The sequence below is a fragment of the Sceloporus undulatus genome, chromosome 3 (genome assembly GCF_019175285.1).
Source record: "Sceloporus undulatus isolate JIND9_A2432 ecotype Alabama chromosome 3, SceUnd_v1.1, whole genome shotgun sequence".
Lineage (NCBI taxonomy): Eukaryota > Metazoa > Chordata > Lepidosauria > Squamata > Phrynosomatidae > Sceloporus > Sceloporus undulatus.
Window position 1 is genome coordinate 41,569,967 of NC_056524.1, and position 16,283 is coordinate 41,586,249.

The 16,283-nt window shown below is 39.0% G+C and overlaps 1 protein-coding gene across 10 annotated transcripts in view; it reads left to right on the forward strand.

The window, feature by feature from the left end:
* The window catches only part of ZBTB20 (zinc finger and BTB domain containing 20), a 642,360-nt gene extending 629,777 nt beyond the window's left edge, over nt 1–12,583 (forward strand). For all 10 annotated transcript variants that reach the window (XM_042458100.1, XM_042458099.1, XM_042458096.1 and 7 more), the window contains 2 exons: nt 3,757–5,352; nt 11,408–12,583. In XM_042458100.1, the coding sequence (XP_042314034.1) occupies nt 3,757–5,352; nt 11,408–11,826 (2,015 nt within the window). In that variant the 3' untranslated portion in view covers nt 11,827–12,583. The remainder of the gene's footprint in view (nt 1–3,756; nt 5,353–11,407) is intronic.
* Nucleotides 12,584–16,283: the final 3,700 nt, after the last annotated feature.

Genomic DNA, 16,283 nt, shown 5'->3' on the forward strand with positions numbered 1-16,283 from the left:
CTCTAACATTTCATGCACACTCAAATGCTACAATTAATTGTTCCACCATTCAGAATTCAGTACCTGCCTCTTCTTTTAGAATGACTGAATAACACAAAGAAGCTGCCATGTTCCGATGGTTATTTCCAAAACAGAATAGGGCATGCATATTCCTGACTACTAGAAAGTTTCCAAGAATAACAAACAATTTTTCAGACCCTCAAACACAAGATAAAAATCTAGTTGGACAGCTAGCATTCTGAAAATATAGCACATGTGGCAATCTGCATAACATCTCTCCCCACCCCAACTGTGTCTATTCACTGCCTGCCTGGGTGAGAATAGCTTTTGCGTTTTCATGCCTTTTTATTTGGGTACTATTTCTGAATCAGCCTGCTTTCACAGAAAGAAATGAATTCTTCTACAGTAGTTTCTCATGTAGAGTCTATTGGGATTTCTACGTTGGTATTCACTGGGCAAAAGCAGGTTGCCTAACAAAGACTGCTTCAATTCTACAGAAGCATTTCCCAATTTACTAACTTAGAAGAGAGTGACAGGTCTGGAAACAATGAGACAGAGTCTCTTACCCCATTTGCTCTGGATTTTTTGTGCAGTGACAGGTGAGTAGTGGAATTAAAAATACTTTTTTCTGCTTATCAATATACTTATCAGAGAGTGGTGAGTTTCAAAGAATTTTTAAAAATATTTATTAATATGCTTGTCAGTTAAAACAGATTTTTCCCTGTAATGAGTTGTCATTGGATGCTTCCAGATAATGTTTTTATCATGAAATCCCCTACTTCATTCAAAAAGTTTTATAGAGGATTACAGGATTTTTCTTGTGTTAACATCCCATGTTTTCCCACTGCTTCTTTAGACCACCCTTTCTATGAGACTCATTCTAGATTCAAACTGCCACCATGTTAAGAGAAGCTGGGCAAACCTGGTTAGAAAAAGCTAATTACAGCTTAGGTAATACTGTGCAGGGCATCTACATATGAAGCGAAAGGAAGATACAGACTTGAGGTTTGTCTGCTTAGGAGTCAGACAGGGAAAAGATGGCATGGGATTGGAGCAGTGAAAGATGGGGAGGCTCTGAATTTGGGTTTGAGGGCTGTGAATGAGAAAAGAATTCAAGGATTCCTTGTTTAACTTGTTATATAATAAATCTTTATGTGCTTTATTTTCTATGATAATGTCTGGCTGTTCCATTCAAGAATTGACAAAGCGATTGGTTCCACTTACTACACTGTACCCACTGACCAACACACTTGTTCATAATAGGGATCACCTTGCAGCCCAATTTCCAAATTGTGGGGTAAAGGGACAAGGGGAGTGACAGTAGCCCAGCGATTGGGACTTTGGGTCCAACCTGGAGAGGAGTTCCATCACACACACCCATCTTCCAGATGTGTACAGAAGAGAGGGTTCCCACTTCAGGATAATTCCCTGGGTTACCAGCAGCAGCCTCATTTTGGGCACCCTGAGAAAGTGACAGAGCTGAGTGCAGCCAGCAATCTGTTTCATTCCATCCTTCAACTCTTATTTTCCCTGGAGCCCATCCCTGGCCTTCCCTTTCTTAGGAAACATGGGAAATGACTAGTATACTAAGCAGGCAAGATATGAATAGGGATGGAAAGAAGGGATTTAGAAAAAGCTTTTGTTGTAAATAAGCAGTTCTATGACATTTGAATACATCATAGATATGAAGACAGACACACACAGCCAGTATGCTGGAAGAAATTGTGTAGTTACAAAATCAGTTTAAGTCAACATTCATCTGATTTCAAATGAAACAAAAGGTCCTAACATGAATCTCTACACCTAATCACACACAATGTATACTCACATTGAAGTTGGCAATCTGTCCCAGAGTGTGCATGGCAGGGATGCTGGGAGTCTTGACCTTTCCAGAAAAATTTGAATTAGAAGGAAAAAATGGAATAACTGCACAATGCCTTTTGATTGGCAGTGTGAGGAACTTTCCATCTGGAAGCATCCAATACTTGGATGTAATCTTATTTATAGATTTTCTTGATAGCCACTGATACATTTCCCCTTTTTTAGTTTGTTTTGTAAACATGCCTTTTAGTTTGGCCCAGCTTTAAAAACTCACATGTCTGAAATATGATTTAGTGAATTTAGTGGATATCAAAGGCTGCTCTCAAATAGTATGACGTCCAGAGCATTTGGAGGCCTCTGTTTGTCACTGAGCTGGGCTCTCACATGAATGGTGATTTTATCTACCTTTCTTCAGAATGAATCCCTTCTAAGTATTGTATCTTCATATTTTCCTTTACTGGAGACTCAGTAAAGAAAGTTCAGAAATTGGAATGTGTCCAAAGGAGGGCAACCAAAATGGTGAAGGGTCTGGAAATGACTTAGGGAGCTGGGGATGTTTAGCCTGGAGAAGAGAAGGTTAAGAGGTGATATGATAGCCCTGTTTAAATTTTTGAAGGGATGTCATATTGAGGAGGGAGCAAGCTTGTTTTCTTCTGCTCCAGAGAACAGAATCTGGAACAATGGATGCAAATTGCAAGAAAAGGGATTCCAGCTCAAATTAGGAGGAACTTCCTGACAGTAAGGGCTGTTCGACAGTGGAACACACTTCCTCAGAGAGTGGTGGAGTCTCCTTCCTTAGAGGTCTTTAAACAGAGGCTGGATGGCCATCTGTCGAGGATGCTTTGACTGAGAGTTCCTGCATGGCAGGGGGTTGAACTGGATGGCCCTTGTGGTCTCTTCCAACTCCACGATTCTATGATAGAAAATTGAAATTATCTACTATTTGGTAGAAAGAACAGAAGTGAAATCAGCTCTATATCTAGTAATATATTAGTTTTGACTGCTGGGTTTCTTTGCCTTTTTGCCCCTCCAAATCTTGCATGGCTTTTCTTTACTTCCACTCTACAGGACACAGTCACATTTATGATTATGAACTCTGGCCCTTTACAGCCTAATTATACGCAATATACAAATATCTACATTACAACTGTAGTGGTGTTTTTTTCAAGCCTGTGTTGAGATGGAGGGATAATCACTCTTTATCTCTTGTAAACATGATTTGAACTTCCCTACATCATCTAGGAAGATAAATTGCTTGCAGAATCAATATGGCATGGGGAAACGGGGGGGGGGGGGGGGGGGAGTGTCTAACCTTACACATCACTTTTCTGCTCTGCCCTGTAATGCTGCTTTGCTTTTCTTTTCTGGGAGAGTATTGAAGGTCTGATTTATACATTTGCATGTAGTTAGCCCCTTAGGGCTACATATTCAAGGTGCTGTTATTTACATTAAAATTTTAATTCATTTACATTTTTAAAAACTCAATAATGGTAGGTAGTAAATATTTTAATCTGTTTGTGCAGAGCTAAGCACATATACTTTGCCTTACTTGCCTCTTTAAAGTGGGGAGGGAAGAAATCTACCATCCAGTAAAAAAAATTCAGTAAACCTGGTAAGGTGCTGGAGTAACTCCATATGCTTCAACAGAGGTCATAGTAGCTTCACTTTTACTTTAATTAAATAGACAACACGTCTACCTTAAGTGATGCCTTAAGTGACCTTGTGAGTGAGCTCCTAATAGTTTAGTAAATTGAAACATGAAATCTTGAATGTAAACATTACTAAACTAGAGATTTTGTAATTGAGTAGATTAATGAGGTGAAACTAGATCTGGTTTCTCAAAATGTCTAGTGTATCCCCCTTTGATGAGGAAAAAGACAACATAAAGGTTTAGTACTTATCTGTCTTTCCCTTTCGCCTTTTCTGTTACTGCAGGTAACATTAGTTGCAAGGGGATGACAGAGCGCATTCACAGCATCAATCTCCACAACTTCAGCAATTCTGTGCTCGAAACCCTCAACGAGCAACGCAACCGTGGCCACTTCTGTGATGTGACAGTCCGCATCCACGGGAGCATGCTGCGTGCCCACCGTTGTGTGTTGGCAGCTGGCAGCCCCTTCTTCCAAGACAAGCTGTTACTGGGCTACAGTGACATCGAAATTCCCTCTGTGGTGTCAGTCCAGTCAGTACAAAAGCTCATTGACTTTATGTACAGTGGGGTGTTGCGAGTTTCCCAGTCAGAGGCCTTACAGATCCTCACAGCAGCCAGCATCCTGCAGATCAAGACTGTGATTGATGAATGCACACGGATTGTTTCACAGAATGTGGGTGACATTTATCCAGTTATCCAAGATTCTGCCCAGGAGACGCCCCGAGGAACTCCTGAATCAGCCACTTCAGGGCAGAGCAGTGACACAGAGTCTGGCTATCTCCAAAGCCACTCACAACACAGTGTAGACAGGATCTACTCAGCTTTGTATGCCTGTTCTATGCAGAATGGTAGTGGAGAGCGTTCATTCTACAGTGGAGCAGTGGTCAGCCACCACGAAACAGCACTTGGACTTTCCAGAGACCATCATATGGAAGATCCCAGCTGGATTACACGGATCCATGAGCGTTCACAGCAGCAGATGGAGAGGTATCTTTCTACTACTCCAGAAACCACGCATTGCCGGAAACAACCACGCCCAGTTCGGATCCAAACATTGGTGGGCAATATTCACATTAAGCAAGAGATGGAAGATGACTATGACTACTATGGACAACAGAGAGTACAGATCTTAGAGCGCAATGAGTCTGAGGAATGCACTGAGGATACAGATCAAGCAGAAGGCACTGAGAGTGAGCCCAAGGGGGAAAGCTTTGACTCTGGGGTCAGTTCTTCTATTGGCACTGAACCAGATTCTGTCGAGCAACCATTTATGACTAGTGTAAACCGAGAAGGTCAGCAAGAAGCTCCTCAAGCAGAACAAAATGAAGCTTCTGTTGAAAGCATTCAGCAGCAGCACACAGATGCCAATTCCTCCTCACCAGAGAGAGGCAATGACATTGAAAGGGACAGCACACTACTCACTGTTAGTAACAATACTGAAAAGGGGACTTTGCAGCCTTCGATCACTACAACTGTTGCCCAACCATTGCCAAGTACACAGCTCTACTTACGCCAGACAGAAACCCTCACCAGCAATCTGAGGATGCCACTGACCCTGACCAGCAACACACAAGTCATTGGCACAGCTGGCAATACTTACCTGCCTGCACTATTTACCACACAGTCTGCTGGCAGTGGTCCTAAGCCCTTTCTCTTCAGCCTACCCCAATCCTTAGGGCAGCAGACACAATTTGTGACAGTATCCCAGCCTGGCCTGTCAACTTTTACTGCCCAACTGCCGGCCCCACAACCCCTGGCTCCTTCTGCAGGCCACAGCACAGCAGGTGGGCAGGGTGAAAAAAAGCCTTATGAGTGCACCCTCTGCAACAAGACTTTCACCGCCAAACAGAATTATGTCAAGCACATGTTTGTACATACAGGTGAGTATGTGGCCCTTTGCTTTCCTTTGTGGGTGTGGCTGTGAATCTAACATTTATAAATATACAGTTGATTTGCAGAGCTATTTCATTTATCACTCTAATGTAGGGAAAGTGTTAGTCCTTTTTAGAAAAAAAAGTTCCTTGTATGACATTGCATTGAATACAAGAATGCAAATCTTTAAAACCAGTGATACTTAGGATATGTTTCTAAATGTTTATATTTAATTCCATAGAGTTGCTGTTTTTATTTTGTTTAAAACTATAAAAAATGTCCTTTTCTTTGAGGTTCTTTTGTTTCCAGAATATACTCTCTTCGTATATTTTTTGAATTAAACTTATGCACTTCTTACATCTATCCTTATAAGATTTGTTTTCTTTCAGTTTTTAACTGAGTGTTTTTCACTCCTTTGGTAACCCTTCAACTCAGAACTGAACCCAACCAACCCAGTACTACAACTTCTCAGGGGCTGCATAAAATTATACAAGTCTTGGAAATGTTGCAACCTAAAAATGGAAGAGCTGTGAAGTCAAAATGTGTCCTGACATTAACCACTGCAATTCCCCAAAATTCCTCAAAGTGCTGATATATAGATTTTCCTCATCTGTACTTGCTCACTTTCCTGTTTGAACTTTACCAATGATTTTTAATTTATTCAGTTCTTTTACAAACTGTTTATCTCTTGATGGAAGATTTAAAATCTTCAACAGTAAAGTTTTGCACCATGAATAAGTTTTAGATCTGTAAAGTCTACTCCTATCCAACTAATTGATACAGTTACTGAAGAGCACCAGATCCTATTTACTTCTTTCCAGTAAACTATCAGGTCATTATGCACAAATCCTGGACTTCCCGAAGATGGAGGGAAATGTCTGTGGGGTGAAGAGAGAAAGGGAAGAGTGAGTAAGGGAAGAAAATAAGCATGGCAGAACTCTGCTTTCTTTGATAGGGCTTCTAGGGCCCAAAACAAATGGGCCAAAAGGACTGTGGTGGTGCCATTCACGTGGGGCCACAGTAACCACAAACGCCTGGCCCCAATCTGGATGGCCGCTATGATTGTGAACTGGGTCACAGGAAGGAGCAGATTCTTGCCACTCCTTTTTGACCCTGTTCTTTTTGAAAGATATGACGCTGATGCAGTTTCACACTGCATTCAGGGCATGCGTCATCTAAATGCTACACCCTGGATGCTGAGAGAAACCGTGTCATTTGGCCCATCTATTTCAGGCCTAGGTCATACAAATTAATGACTTTCATCCAACTGCTGTCATGTGAATCAAGCAAATCAAAAGGCAGTAAACCAAAGGGGATTAATTGTAATTCTTCTTGGTTTTTAAGCCACTATAAACTATACAGTATGTCTTGAGCCAAGCCTGCGTAATAATGGGAGCAAGGCAAGTTCCCATTTGCAGTGAAACATTCAAAAATCATCCTGATATAGGGGAGAGGATCAAGAAATTTGGACTTTGAAATAGATTTAAATAGTCCAGTAGATTAAAATTGGCATTGGTTCACATTTGAATCTCAGTAAATAACTGTGCTAAGCATTCAGTTTGAAAATTTAAAGTACTGGAGATATGAACCTCTGTGGTGGTGGTGAACTATGTTGAAATGCTAATGCTTTTCAAAGCTTTTTTCCACCATATAGGAAGGCAAAGAGAAACCCTCTCTAACCAAATCTTGCCAAGAAAACCCAGTAATAGGTACACAACACAATAAATTCCTGTCGAGCTAAACATGCGTTGATGAATGAAAAACTGGACCCAAACATTGAAAACAGTTTACTGTAATTCAGCATTATGCACCTTGTTTGATAATATTCAAAGAATGCCTGCACCATTCTAAGCCCACTTTTGTATGGAATATCTTACAGTACTATCTGTGTGCAATAAAATAGAAATAGATTTTGTAGCCAATTTGCAAACATTATAGACTTTGAGATGTTAAAAATCTGCAGTGTAGTTCACATAACAATTAAAGGGATCTAAAATTAAGCCTTGCTTAACCACATCTGTAGATGGAGCAGAATCTTTAAGATGCCATCTTAATGCCATTACAGGAGAAAGGCAGGATATAAATCTAAAGAATAAATAAATAAATCTATGGTACACAGCACCCTCAGTCAAACATTTTCTACACATCTTTAATTAGAGAAAGAGAGAGGTCTATATGTAGTTGAAGAGGCTAAATTTTCCCCAGCTCTTATGCAATGATGATTATCATATACAAAACACTTCTTGATATTTTTATTTTCTAATATTTATCAGTGAGTACACAAAGTGATCTAAACTAAATATACCTTGCCTAAAACTTTTTGGTGCAGGATATTTTGCTCTAGAAGGCGGAATATACTCCACTCATCCAAGTCAAAGAACATAGTACTCTAATTTAGCCAAGGCATTAATGAAGAGTGTGTTAGTGTTGGAATGTACTTGAGGAAATAGTTTTTAATCTTTGCCATGGAAGCCCACTGCGGGACTAAGCAGAAGGACAGGAAAAACCAGGCTGATACTGATTTTTAAGAAAGTGGGTGTGAGCCTCGCTGTCCACATGGCCAGCTCTGGTCAGGCTGAACACCCATGGGCTGTCTGCACCACACAATGTGTCAAGCCACATCGCTCAGGTTTTTTTCATCTCCCATCGTGCATGCATGTGCACCACTCCACCTGTAACTGCCAATTATCTCCCTCCCCCCACCCAGCTGCCATCCCATTGGATGCCCATGTGATCGGCCACACAGTCACATGTTCGATACACTGCCTATACAGTGCATCAATAGATCGCTGTGCCCAGTGACACACTGATAAAGCACAGTCATGGAGCCCCCCTGTACATGCCCCCTTCATCCCCTGCTCCCCTGTTGGACTGTCTGCTTTGTGTACATTGTAATTACATCCATTACATTATTGGCACCGGCCCTGTTTGTAGTTCTTTTGTGTGTTTGCTTTCCTGCAGTTCTGTACTGATGCTGTGCTGTTTGTATACATGCACAATGCTGTTTTTTTCCACATTAAGGTGGAGTATCAGAGCTTCTTTTTCCTCTGGTTTTTTCCTGTCAATTTCCATCCAGGTTTGCCCCATACATCATCTTGGGCTCAAGTCAGTTTGAAGCCATTTGCAGTGGCAAACAATCTGAACAAAGACTGCCAAGAAAACTCTCTAATCAGTTCACATTAGGGACACCATAAGCCCACAACAACAGTCCTAATTGTTACTGCTGTTCGAGGCCATTCAGGTTACATCCAACATTTGATTAACCTTGACAGAATAATTAAAGAACAGTGACTGAAAGTACTGCATTTAATAGCTTGGTTAATACCACTCACCAAAACCATGCAAGCAGTCCCTAGGAAGTTTGCTACTATATACCAAAAAAGATGCACATCCTTATAATAGAAGGCTTTTATTGAATTTTGCCAGCCATTTTTCAAACTCATCTTTTCCCTCTAATCAAAAGTTGATATATTTGCCTACAGGCAGTAAATTCATTTAGCAAGGAGCCTGAATGATATTCCTATATTTCCAGTACAGTGTCACATGACTTTTGGTTTGTTGCATTCTGTAGCAACCCAAACAGTTGTCACTGAAATATTTCTAAAACAGTTTATCAGTCAAAATCTGCAATACATGAATGCCCTCAATACATGATTTAACTTAAAGAACAGTAATGTGAACAGCCATAAAATCTTCGCTCTAAAGGTAAGTCAAGGTCAAGCCAACTGTTGATGACTTCATAACTCTCTTAGTAACAGTAACATTGATGTTTTTATTAATATCAAATTGGGTTCCTAAGCAGAGGTTACTGTGTACTATACTCACCATTGTGACACATAAACATAAATTATTGGCTTCCATATGAATGCTTGCTTCAAAATGGACAATATACCTGTATGAAAATTGTGAAGTTGTCAGTTTCACTGCCACCAAATTTTGCAAAATGAGTGTATTCTTCTATTTACTATTAGCAGATTCCTCTTTCCGTATAGCTTAAGCTGAATTAAGCTTTACATAATTGTGTTTGGTAAGTTTGCAATGCCATCAGTTGCCACAGTCATTTCGGATTTTTAGTTACAATATCTGATGAAAATAAATGAATAAATTTAGCTCTTCAGCTCTTATGTGTGCATTAAAATGTCCTCCAATGACATATGCTGCATTAGGATGTGAAGATTTTGTAGCCTTCTCATTTCACTTAAATATTGTATAAATACTTGGTATTTTAGAGGAAAACAGAATGTCACTACTGTTTACCATCAAGCAGGTTACTGCAGCCATAAGAACAACAACCAAATGGGATTACAAAGAAATACCCATTAGCTATCTAATTCCAGCAGTATTAGAACTGCAACCAACTCCTTATTTCTAATCAATATTTTGCTAAACTCTTTCTGTTACTGTTCTCCTTTTCATAACCAGAAGATACCTTCCTTCCATTTTTGTGTAGTGTATAGTCAAAACAGTTCCCAAATGGGATTGAAAACTATCCTAACCAGACATACCTTCTAATGGCAAAAATATTGGTTCAATCTTCTCCATCTGATGTTGGGTAATACATATATAGTATCATCTTTATCTGTGCTCCTTCATTTTTTAAATCCCATTATCTGTCTAGTCTGTGATTTCCTGCATGGCAGGGGGTTGGACTGGATGGCCCTTGTGGTCTCTTCCAACTCTATGATTCTATGTTTCTCTACAAATTCTATGATTCTCTATGATTCTCTAGCAGGTGCGAATTCTCTTTCAGAGTAGTAACAATTCAATAAGCATCTGCTTTTCACTTCACATCTTCTCTGCTCACATTTGGTCACTTTTTGTCTTGGAGCTGTGAGCCCTTTAACTCTTTTCTTTCAGTTCACCCCTCCAACAAGCTGCAAGTTTATATTCCTAAGCAAGAAGGCAGTAGCATCACTAGAGGGTGCTCTCTGCACCGGGTGACACTCCAGAAGGGGGGTGACACCCAATTGTCTCCCTGCCCCCACAGGTGCTGCTCCACCCTGTGGGAGCTCCTTGTGCCCACACTGGTGCTCCTCAGGCCCATGGGCCCCTCAAGCCTGTGCAGGCACCACTCATAGCTGCAGGGCAAAACTCCGGCCTGTGCAGGTGTGGCTGCAGCCCTCTTGGATGTCCTTCAAGGCCCACACTTCCAGAAACCCCACCAGAAGTCCCGCCCACCTCAGAAATCTCGCCCCCTGCACCAGGTGTCACCCGGTGCATGGACGCCACTGCAAGAAGGTAGAGCAGAGAGTCAGAGATTAAACAAAGTAATACCATTCCCATTTCACTGTCAGGCTCACTGCAAAACTATTAACGTATCCATCAGTCAAATCAAGCTGACATTTGTTTTGAAAGTACATATGAATAAAGTTGTAGCCATGTTAAATTTGGTCTTTGTAGTTGACTTAACAGACTACCACTGCTTGTCTGACTTTGTTCTCCTATGTAGCATACTGACCAATAATCTCTTAAATTTATCTTCAAAATTAATTCCTGGTAATGCACAATGAAGTAAAACCCAGCATACCATATCATATTTATTAAAATATATATTTGCATTGGTCTCATTCATGGCATGGTAGCAACAACTGGTTTCTGAGGTCTTAAATAAAACTTGACTCAAAGAGCCTGGAGACTGTGGCCTGTTACAGACTGCCAAAATAAAGCAGCTTCGGGTCTCTTTGGAGGTATGCTATTTAAATGATGCATGGGTCCTAAGAGTCTGGAGCTCGCGCCAAAGCCACACTCCATTCCTAAGCACTGGAGTGCAGCTTTGGTGCAGCTTCCGGATTCTTTGGATGCATGCATCATTTAAACAGCATACCTCCAAAGAGACCCGAAGCAGCTTTATTTTGGCAGTCTGTAACAGGCCTATAAATATGTTCTTGGTTACCTAGGTCAAGTTACTTAATCTTCCTGTGTGAGTAATTGAGCTTCACTTGATCTCCTTCAAAATTGGTTGCAATTAGAACTGGAACTAGCCTGTTCATTGAGAGTTCAATAGGTGTTAATCTTTTTTCCCCTGTTCCCCCACCCATGTCTTTGTTTTGTGCCTCTCTGCAGGTGAGAAGCCCCACCAATGCAGCATCTGTTGGCGATCCTTCTCCCTAAAGGATTACCTAATCAAACATATGGTGACTCACACCGGTGTCAGAGCCTACCAATGCAGCATCTGTAACAAGCGTTTTACCCAGAAGAGCTCCCTAAATGTGCACATGCGGCTCCACCGTGGGGAGAAATCTTATGAATGCTACATCTGCAAGAAAAAATTCTCCCACAAGACCCTGCTGGAAAGACATGTGGCTCTGCATAGTGCCACAAATGGAACATCGAGCACAACCGGCACTGGTGCAAGGGCTCTTTCCACTGGAGTAATGGCCTGTGCAGAGGGAACCACATATGTCTGCTCTGTCTGTCCAGCTAAATTTGACCAAATTGAGCATTTCAACGACCACATGAGGATGCATGTTTCAGATGGATAAGTAAAATCTATTCTGTTACGAACAACAAAACCCAACCAGAGAAACAACAACAAAAAGCTATGGCACTAGATTTTTTTTTCATTTTTACTTTTTGTTTGTTTATTTTAATTTCATTTTTGTACTACATGAAGAACTGTTTTTGCCTGCTGGTACATTACATTTCTGGAAGCTGGGTGAATAGTAACTATCTCAGCCTTCCTTTGATGGTGGCCTTAAGGCCAGATAGTGCTTCAGGAGATCTACTGGTTGGATCTCTAGCTACTGGCCTCTAAATACAACCCTTCTTTACTACAAAAAAAACTTTTAAAAAAATCTTTTTTCTCACTTGTGAAGAGCACTAAAAAACAACAACAACAAAGAGAAATATGAAATCTACAAGGCCTACTGTCGTAAGTACACCACTTGCAGTGTTTCAGTGGACAGATTCACAATTCTGACCGCTTTGGACTTCACAGTATCCAGTTAAAACTGTGGAAGAGAACCTTATGGTTGAGTAACAGCCACCGAAAATGGGCCCTATTGGTTTCTGCCATTAGTCGTTATCACAAAAAGGGCTGTGGAGAAGCGCAAGGGAGTTTGGGTTGGATGGTGTGGAGTCCCTGCAGGATGGGGAAGGAGAATAATAGGTTCCTCTTGTGGATTCTGTTCCATTCCACACATTCTGATTCATAATCCCCAACTTCTTTCTCCCCCACTAATACCTACAACATCTTTCATCAACAGCTAGAAACAATGAAGTAAAAATGAGGTGAGCAAAGGTGGTTTTTTCGTAATTTATTCAGTGTCTTTGCTGAGCTCAGGTTCTCAGCACAATCAATGGGACTTTTGCAAATATCAAAGAGAAACAGCAAAAGGAACAGATTTTAAAGAATTTTTCACCTAGTCTTCTAGGTACAAGAAAGGATTAGCTCCCACAATCTTTGGGGGTAAAAATCAAAAAGGCTGCATCAAGATTTATTCTTGCGGAGGGAGATAAAGTAGAACGTGGGTGGGGAGTAACTAAAAAGAGTTCTCAAGATTTTTTTTTTTAATTCAAAATTTTATAGAGGGACAGAAGTGGTGTTTACCAGATAGAGTGCTGATTTTTTAAAAAATATATTTACCACAGTATTTGTGTAAAAAAAACAAAAAACAAAAGTGTAACCTTGTTAAAGTAATTTTTGTTTTCTTTTGTTTTGCATACACTGCCACTAATATCTGCTCAGTTATGTAACTGAATATATATGTGTGTGTGTGTATATATGCATATATATATATATACACACATATGTATGTATGAATATATATAATACACATATATATTATTGTAGATAAAGACTGTTAAGGTTAGGTATCCTACTTCCAAATAGCAAGAGACAAAAGCAGAGTGAGGTGATCCTAATGGTTTTTTTCAAAGAAGAGAACATGTGTGTCAACTTATTTTCTGTTATTTTTCTCTGTGCTTTTATTAGTCTGAGAGTAGTAACCTGGGAGTAGAGTGATATTATATGTGATTTCTTCCATCTTCTAGTGTCCAATTTGTAGTGTCACTTGAAAAGTTGTTCTGAATTTGGGTGTATGATTTTCTTAGGTTTCTCATGGAATTGCATCTAAACCTTAGATGAGAGGAATTTAGTTTCCAGAAACAAGATTTTAACACTATTATTCCTGCCATTGGAATTATAGAATATGGTTTTGTTCATGAGGTCTGGAAGTCCCTAAAGTGAAAAAGAAATTCTTTACTTGAATGGTCACTTATGGAGATTTTTCTTATACTTCCTATTATTATCTATAATAATCTAAAATAGGATGAAAAATTGATCTAGTCTGTTTAGTTTACTTAAATGCCAATTTTTTTTCCTTATAAGTATGACTTATCTTCCCTCTTTTTCATCTGCAAAAATGTTAAAACGAATGGGTCACATTTTGCAGTCTCTGTTCAACCAAAGCAGAGTACTGATGAATTCCTCCCCTTCATAGTGCACTTTTTGATCATTTATCATACAAGAGTGACTGACACTGTTTGGGTGCCTATATAAATTGGACCAATGCCTAACAATGCTAGTGAGCATATGTCCTATGTTTATTGATCCAGTAATTTCTAGTCCAGGCAGAAATTATTTATCAATATTATATAAAAGTAGGGACAAACAATACTTAATTTTAATGTATCTCATTTTCAACCAAACCCTTTGAGATTGCATTCCTAATCCATGATATTTATATGTGGAAAATGGGGGGACTCATTCCATATTAAATATTGACAGGTATGCTGCCATATTTATGAGATTTTATGAGACACTCCTCCATGTCACCCATTTTTATTATTATTTATTTGAAACTAACTCTATTCATTGTGGTGGAAACTTCTATTATATAGCACAATCCTATGCATGCATACTCAGAAGTAAGTCCCACTGAGTTCAGTGGGGCTTACTGGATTTTATCACACAGGGTCAAATTGGGCAAAATCAAGGGTTTAAACAGCAATTATCCCAGGAAAAAACACGAATTTGCAATTAAGATTTTCAGACGGCACTCTTAAAGAGGTAATAAAAAGGCAAAAAACAGCAACAAATCATTCACAGGAAAATCCCAAAAGTGATTTGTTTCTGTTTATTGCTTCTTTATTGTCTCTTTATTGCCTCTTTAAGAGCAATGTATGTGAAAATGTTAATTGTGAATTCACGTTTTGCCTGGAATAATCATTGTTTAAATCTCCCTCCCACTTTTCCTCGTGTGATAAAGTCCATTGTTAGGTAAGTATATATAGGACTGCAGCCTTATGCTCTGTAATTTAGCTGGGATGGAATAATTATATTAAATATATCTTATTAATAGCTTCATACAACAATATTGGCAGATTTCTAAGCTAACATTTGCTATTAATCTGCATAGGCTTGTTTTCAAAATTTTAACCAGTTTGTATGTCATAGTGATATTTGTGACAAAACCTGACATTGTTTCAAGACTACAAAAAAGATTAGCAACACAAATAGAAATATACATATAGTTCCATACTTGGTTTTATATTCTGTTCCCATCATGAATCAGGAAATATAACATCTGAGTCCTAAACAAATCAATTAATTAATTAAATGGAAGGAAATCCCAGCGATTTCAGTGTAAGTTAATTTTACACAGTTGTTTTGACTAAGCAAAGGAATTCACAAATGGAACTGTATAATGAAGCCTAGCCATTGAGGTGTTCCATCCACTGTTGAAATTCAGGAAAATGTGCTTAAGACTGGTATATAAAATACTGACTTCCACTGTAGTAATTCACAAACGAAGGGCAAACAATATTTGCATCAGAAAGAAACATACAGAGAAGAATGAGAAAACAAACAGGAATTGGACAAAACTATATGACAGTGTCTTCTGGAATAACATTATCTTCATTTATTGCAATAGGTTTTGCTTTAGATTCTAAACAAAATCTCCATGCATTTTATTTAGCCGGTTCACCACATGAACTTTAGGGACTGTATAACTGTTAATAATTGATGGAAATAATAGCAGTATATAATATATAATATTGTTTTTATTTCCCTCAGTCCATCAGAAATAGGAAAAAATCTTTGAAGTGACTCTATATTCACAACAGAAGTGTTTCGAATGAAAAAATCAGTTTAGAATCAAATTTCCTATTTTTTAAAACTTCTTCAAAAATTATACAAATTCAAAAAAAAATACTGTCAGTATACAGCAGTCTAATATTCAACTGAGAATCAGTAGTAATCATCAGAAATGAAGACTTGGTTCAGATGTCTATTAGACAAAAATAAGATTGCTTTGTGAAGAAATAGTTCAGGCTCCCATGCACCTAATGTATTATACAGTGTGCTCCATGCAGACACTGATACATGAAACTGGTATTTTAATGTGGGCTTTCCAGCTGTTCTCACGATGAGGCTATGAACAGTTATACAGTACTGTCTCACATTATTTTACCTGTCTCATATGTTATTTTAGGTGTAGAATAGGCATTCTTGCACCATTCCTTCACCCAAAATCTGTTAATATCTACAAATATCTAAACTGAGGCAATGTAAATGAGATTTATGAAATTTAAAACAATTGAAACCAATGTGTGAATTCTCAAAGGATACTTTTAATATCAGAAACAGTTTCCAGAAATGCCAAATTTATAAGTGCTTCTACAATTTTGATTGTCACCTTTAAAAAAAATACTTCACTTTTTCAGTGTATAATGTCTGAAAAGATTCAGTTTTATGGTCAGCTGCAGTACCACCTTTTTTCCTGGATTTACACCAAGATGTCTTTTCCAAATCTAAAGCAACATAAAGAGGTCTTGATTTAGGGGGATAACTCTGCACAGGTACAGCTACAGTTGGAGGGAATCATTGCAAAGCTCTGTAAGTGTCCCACATGAACAGGGAACTCCACACAGAGCACTCCCAGGTATTTAAGTACACACACCTTGCTTGCAAAAACTGTCCATCCTTACTGAAGCC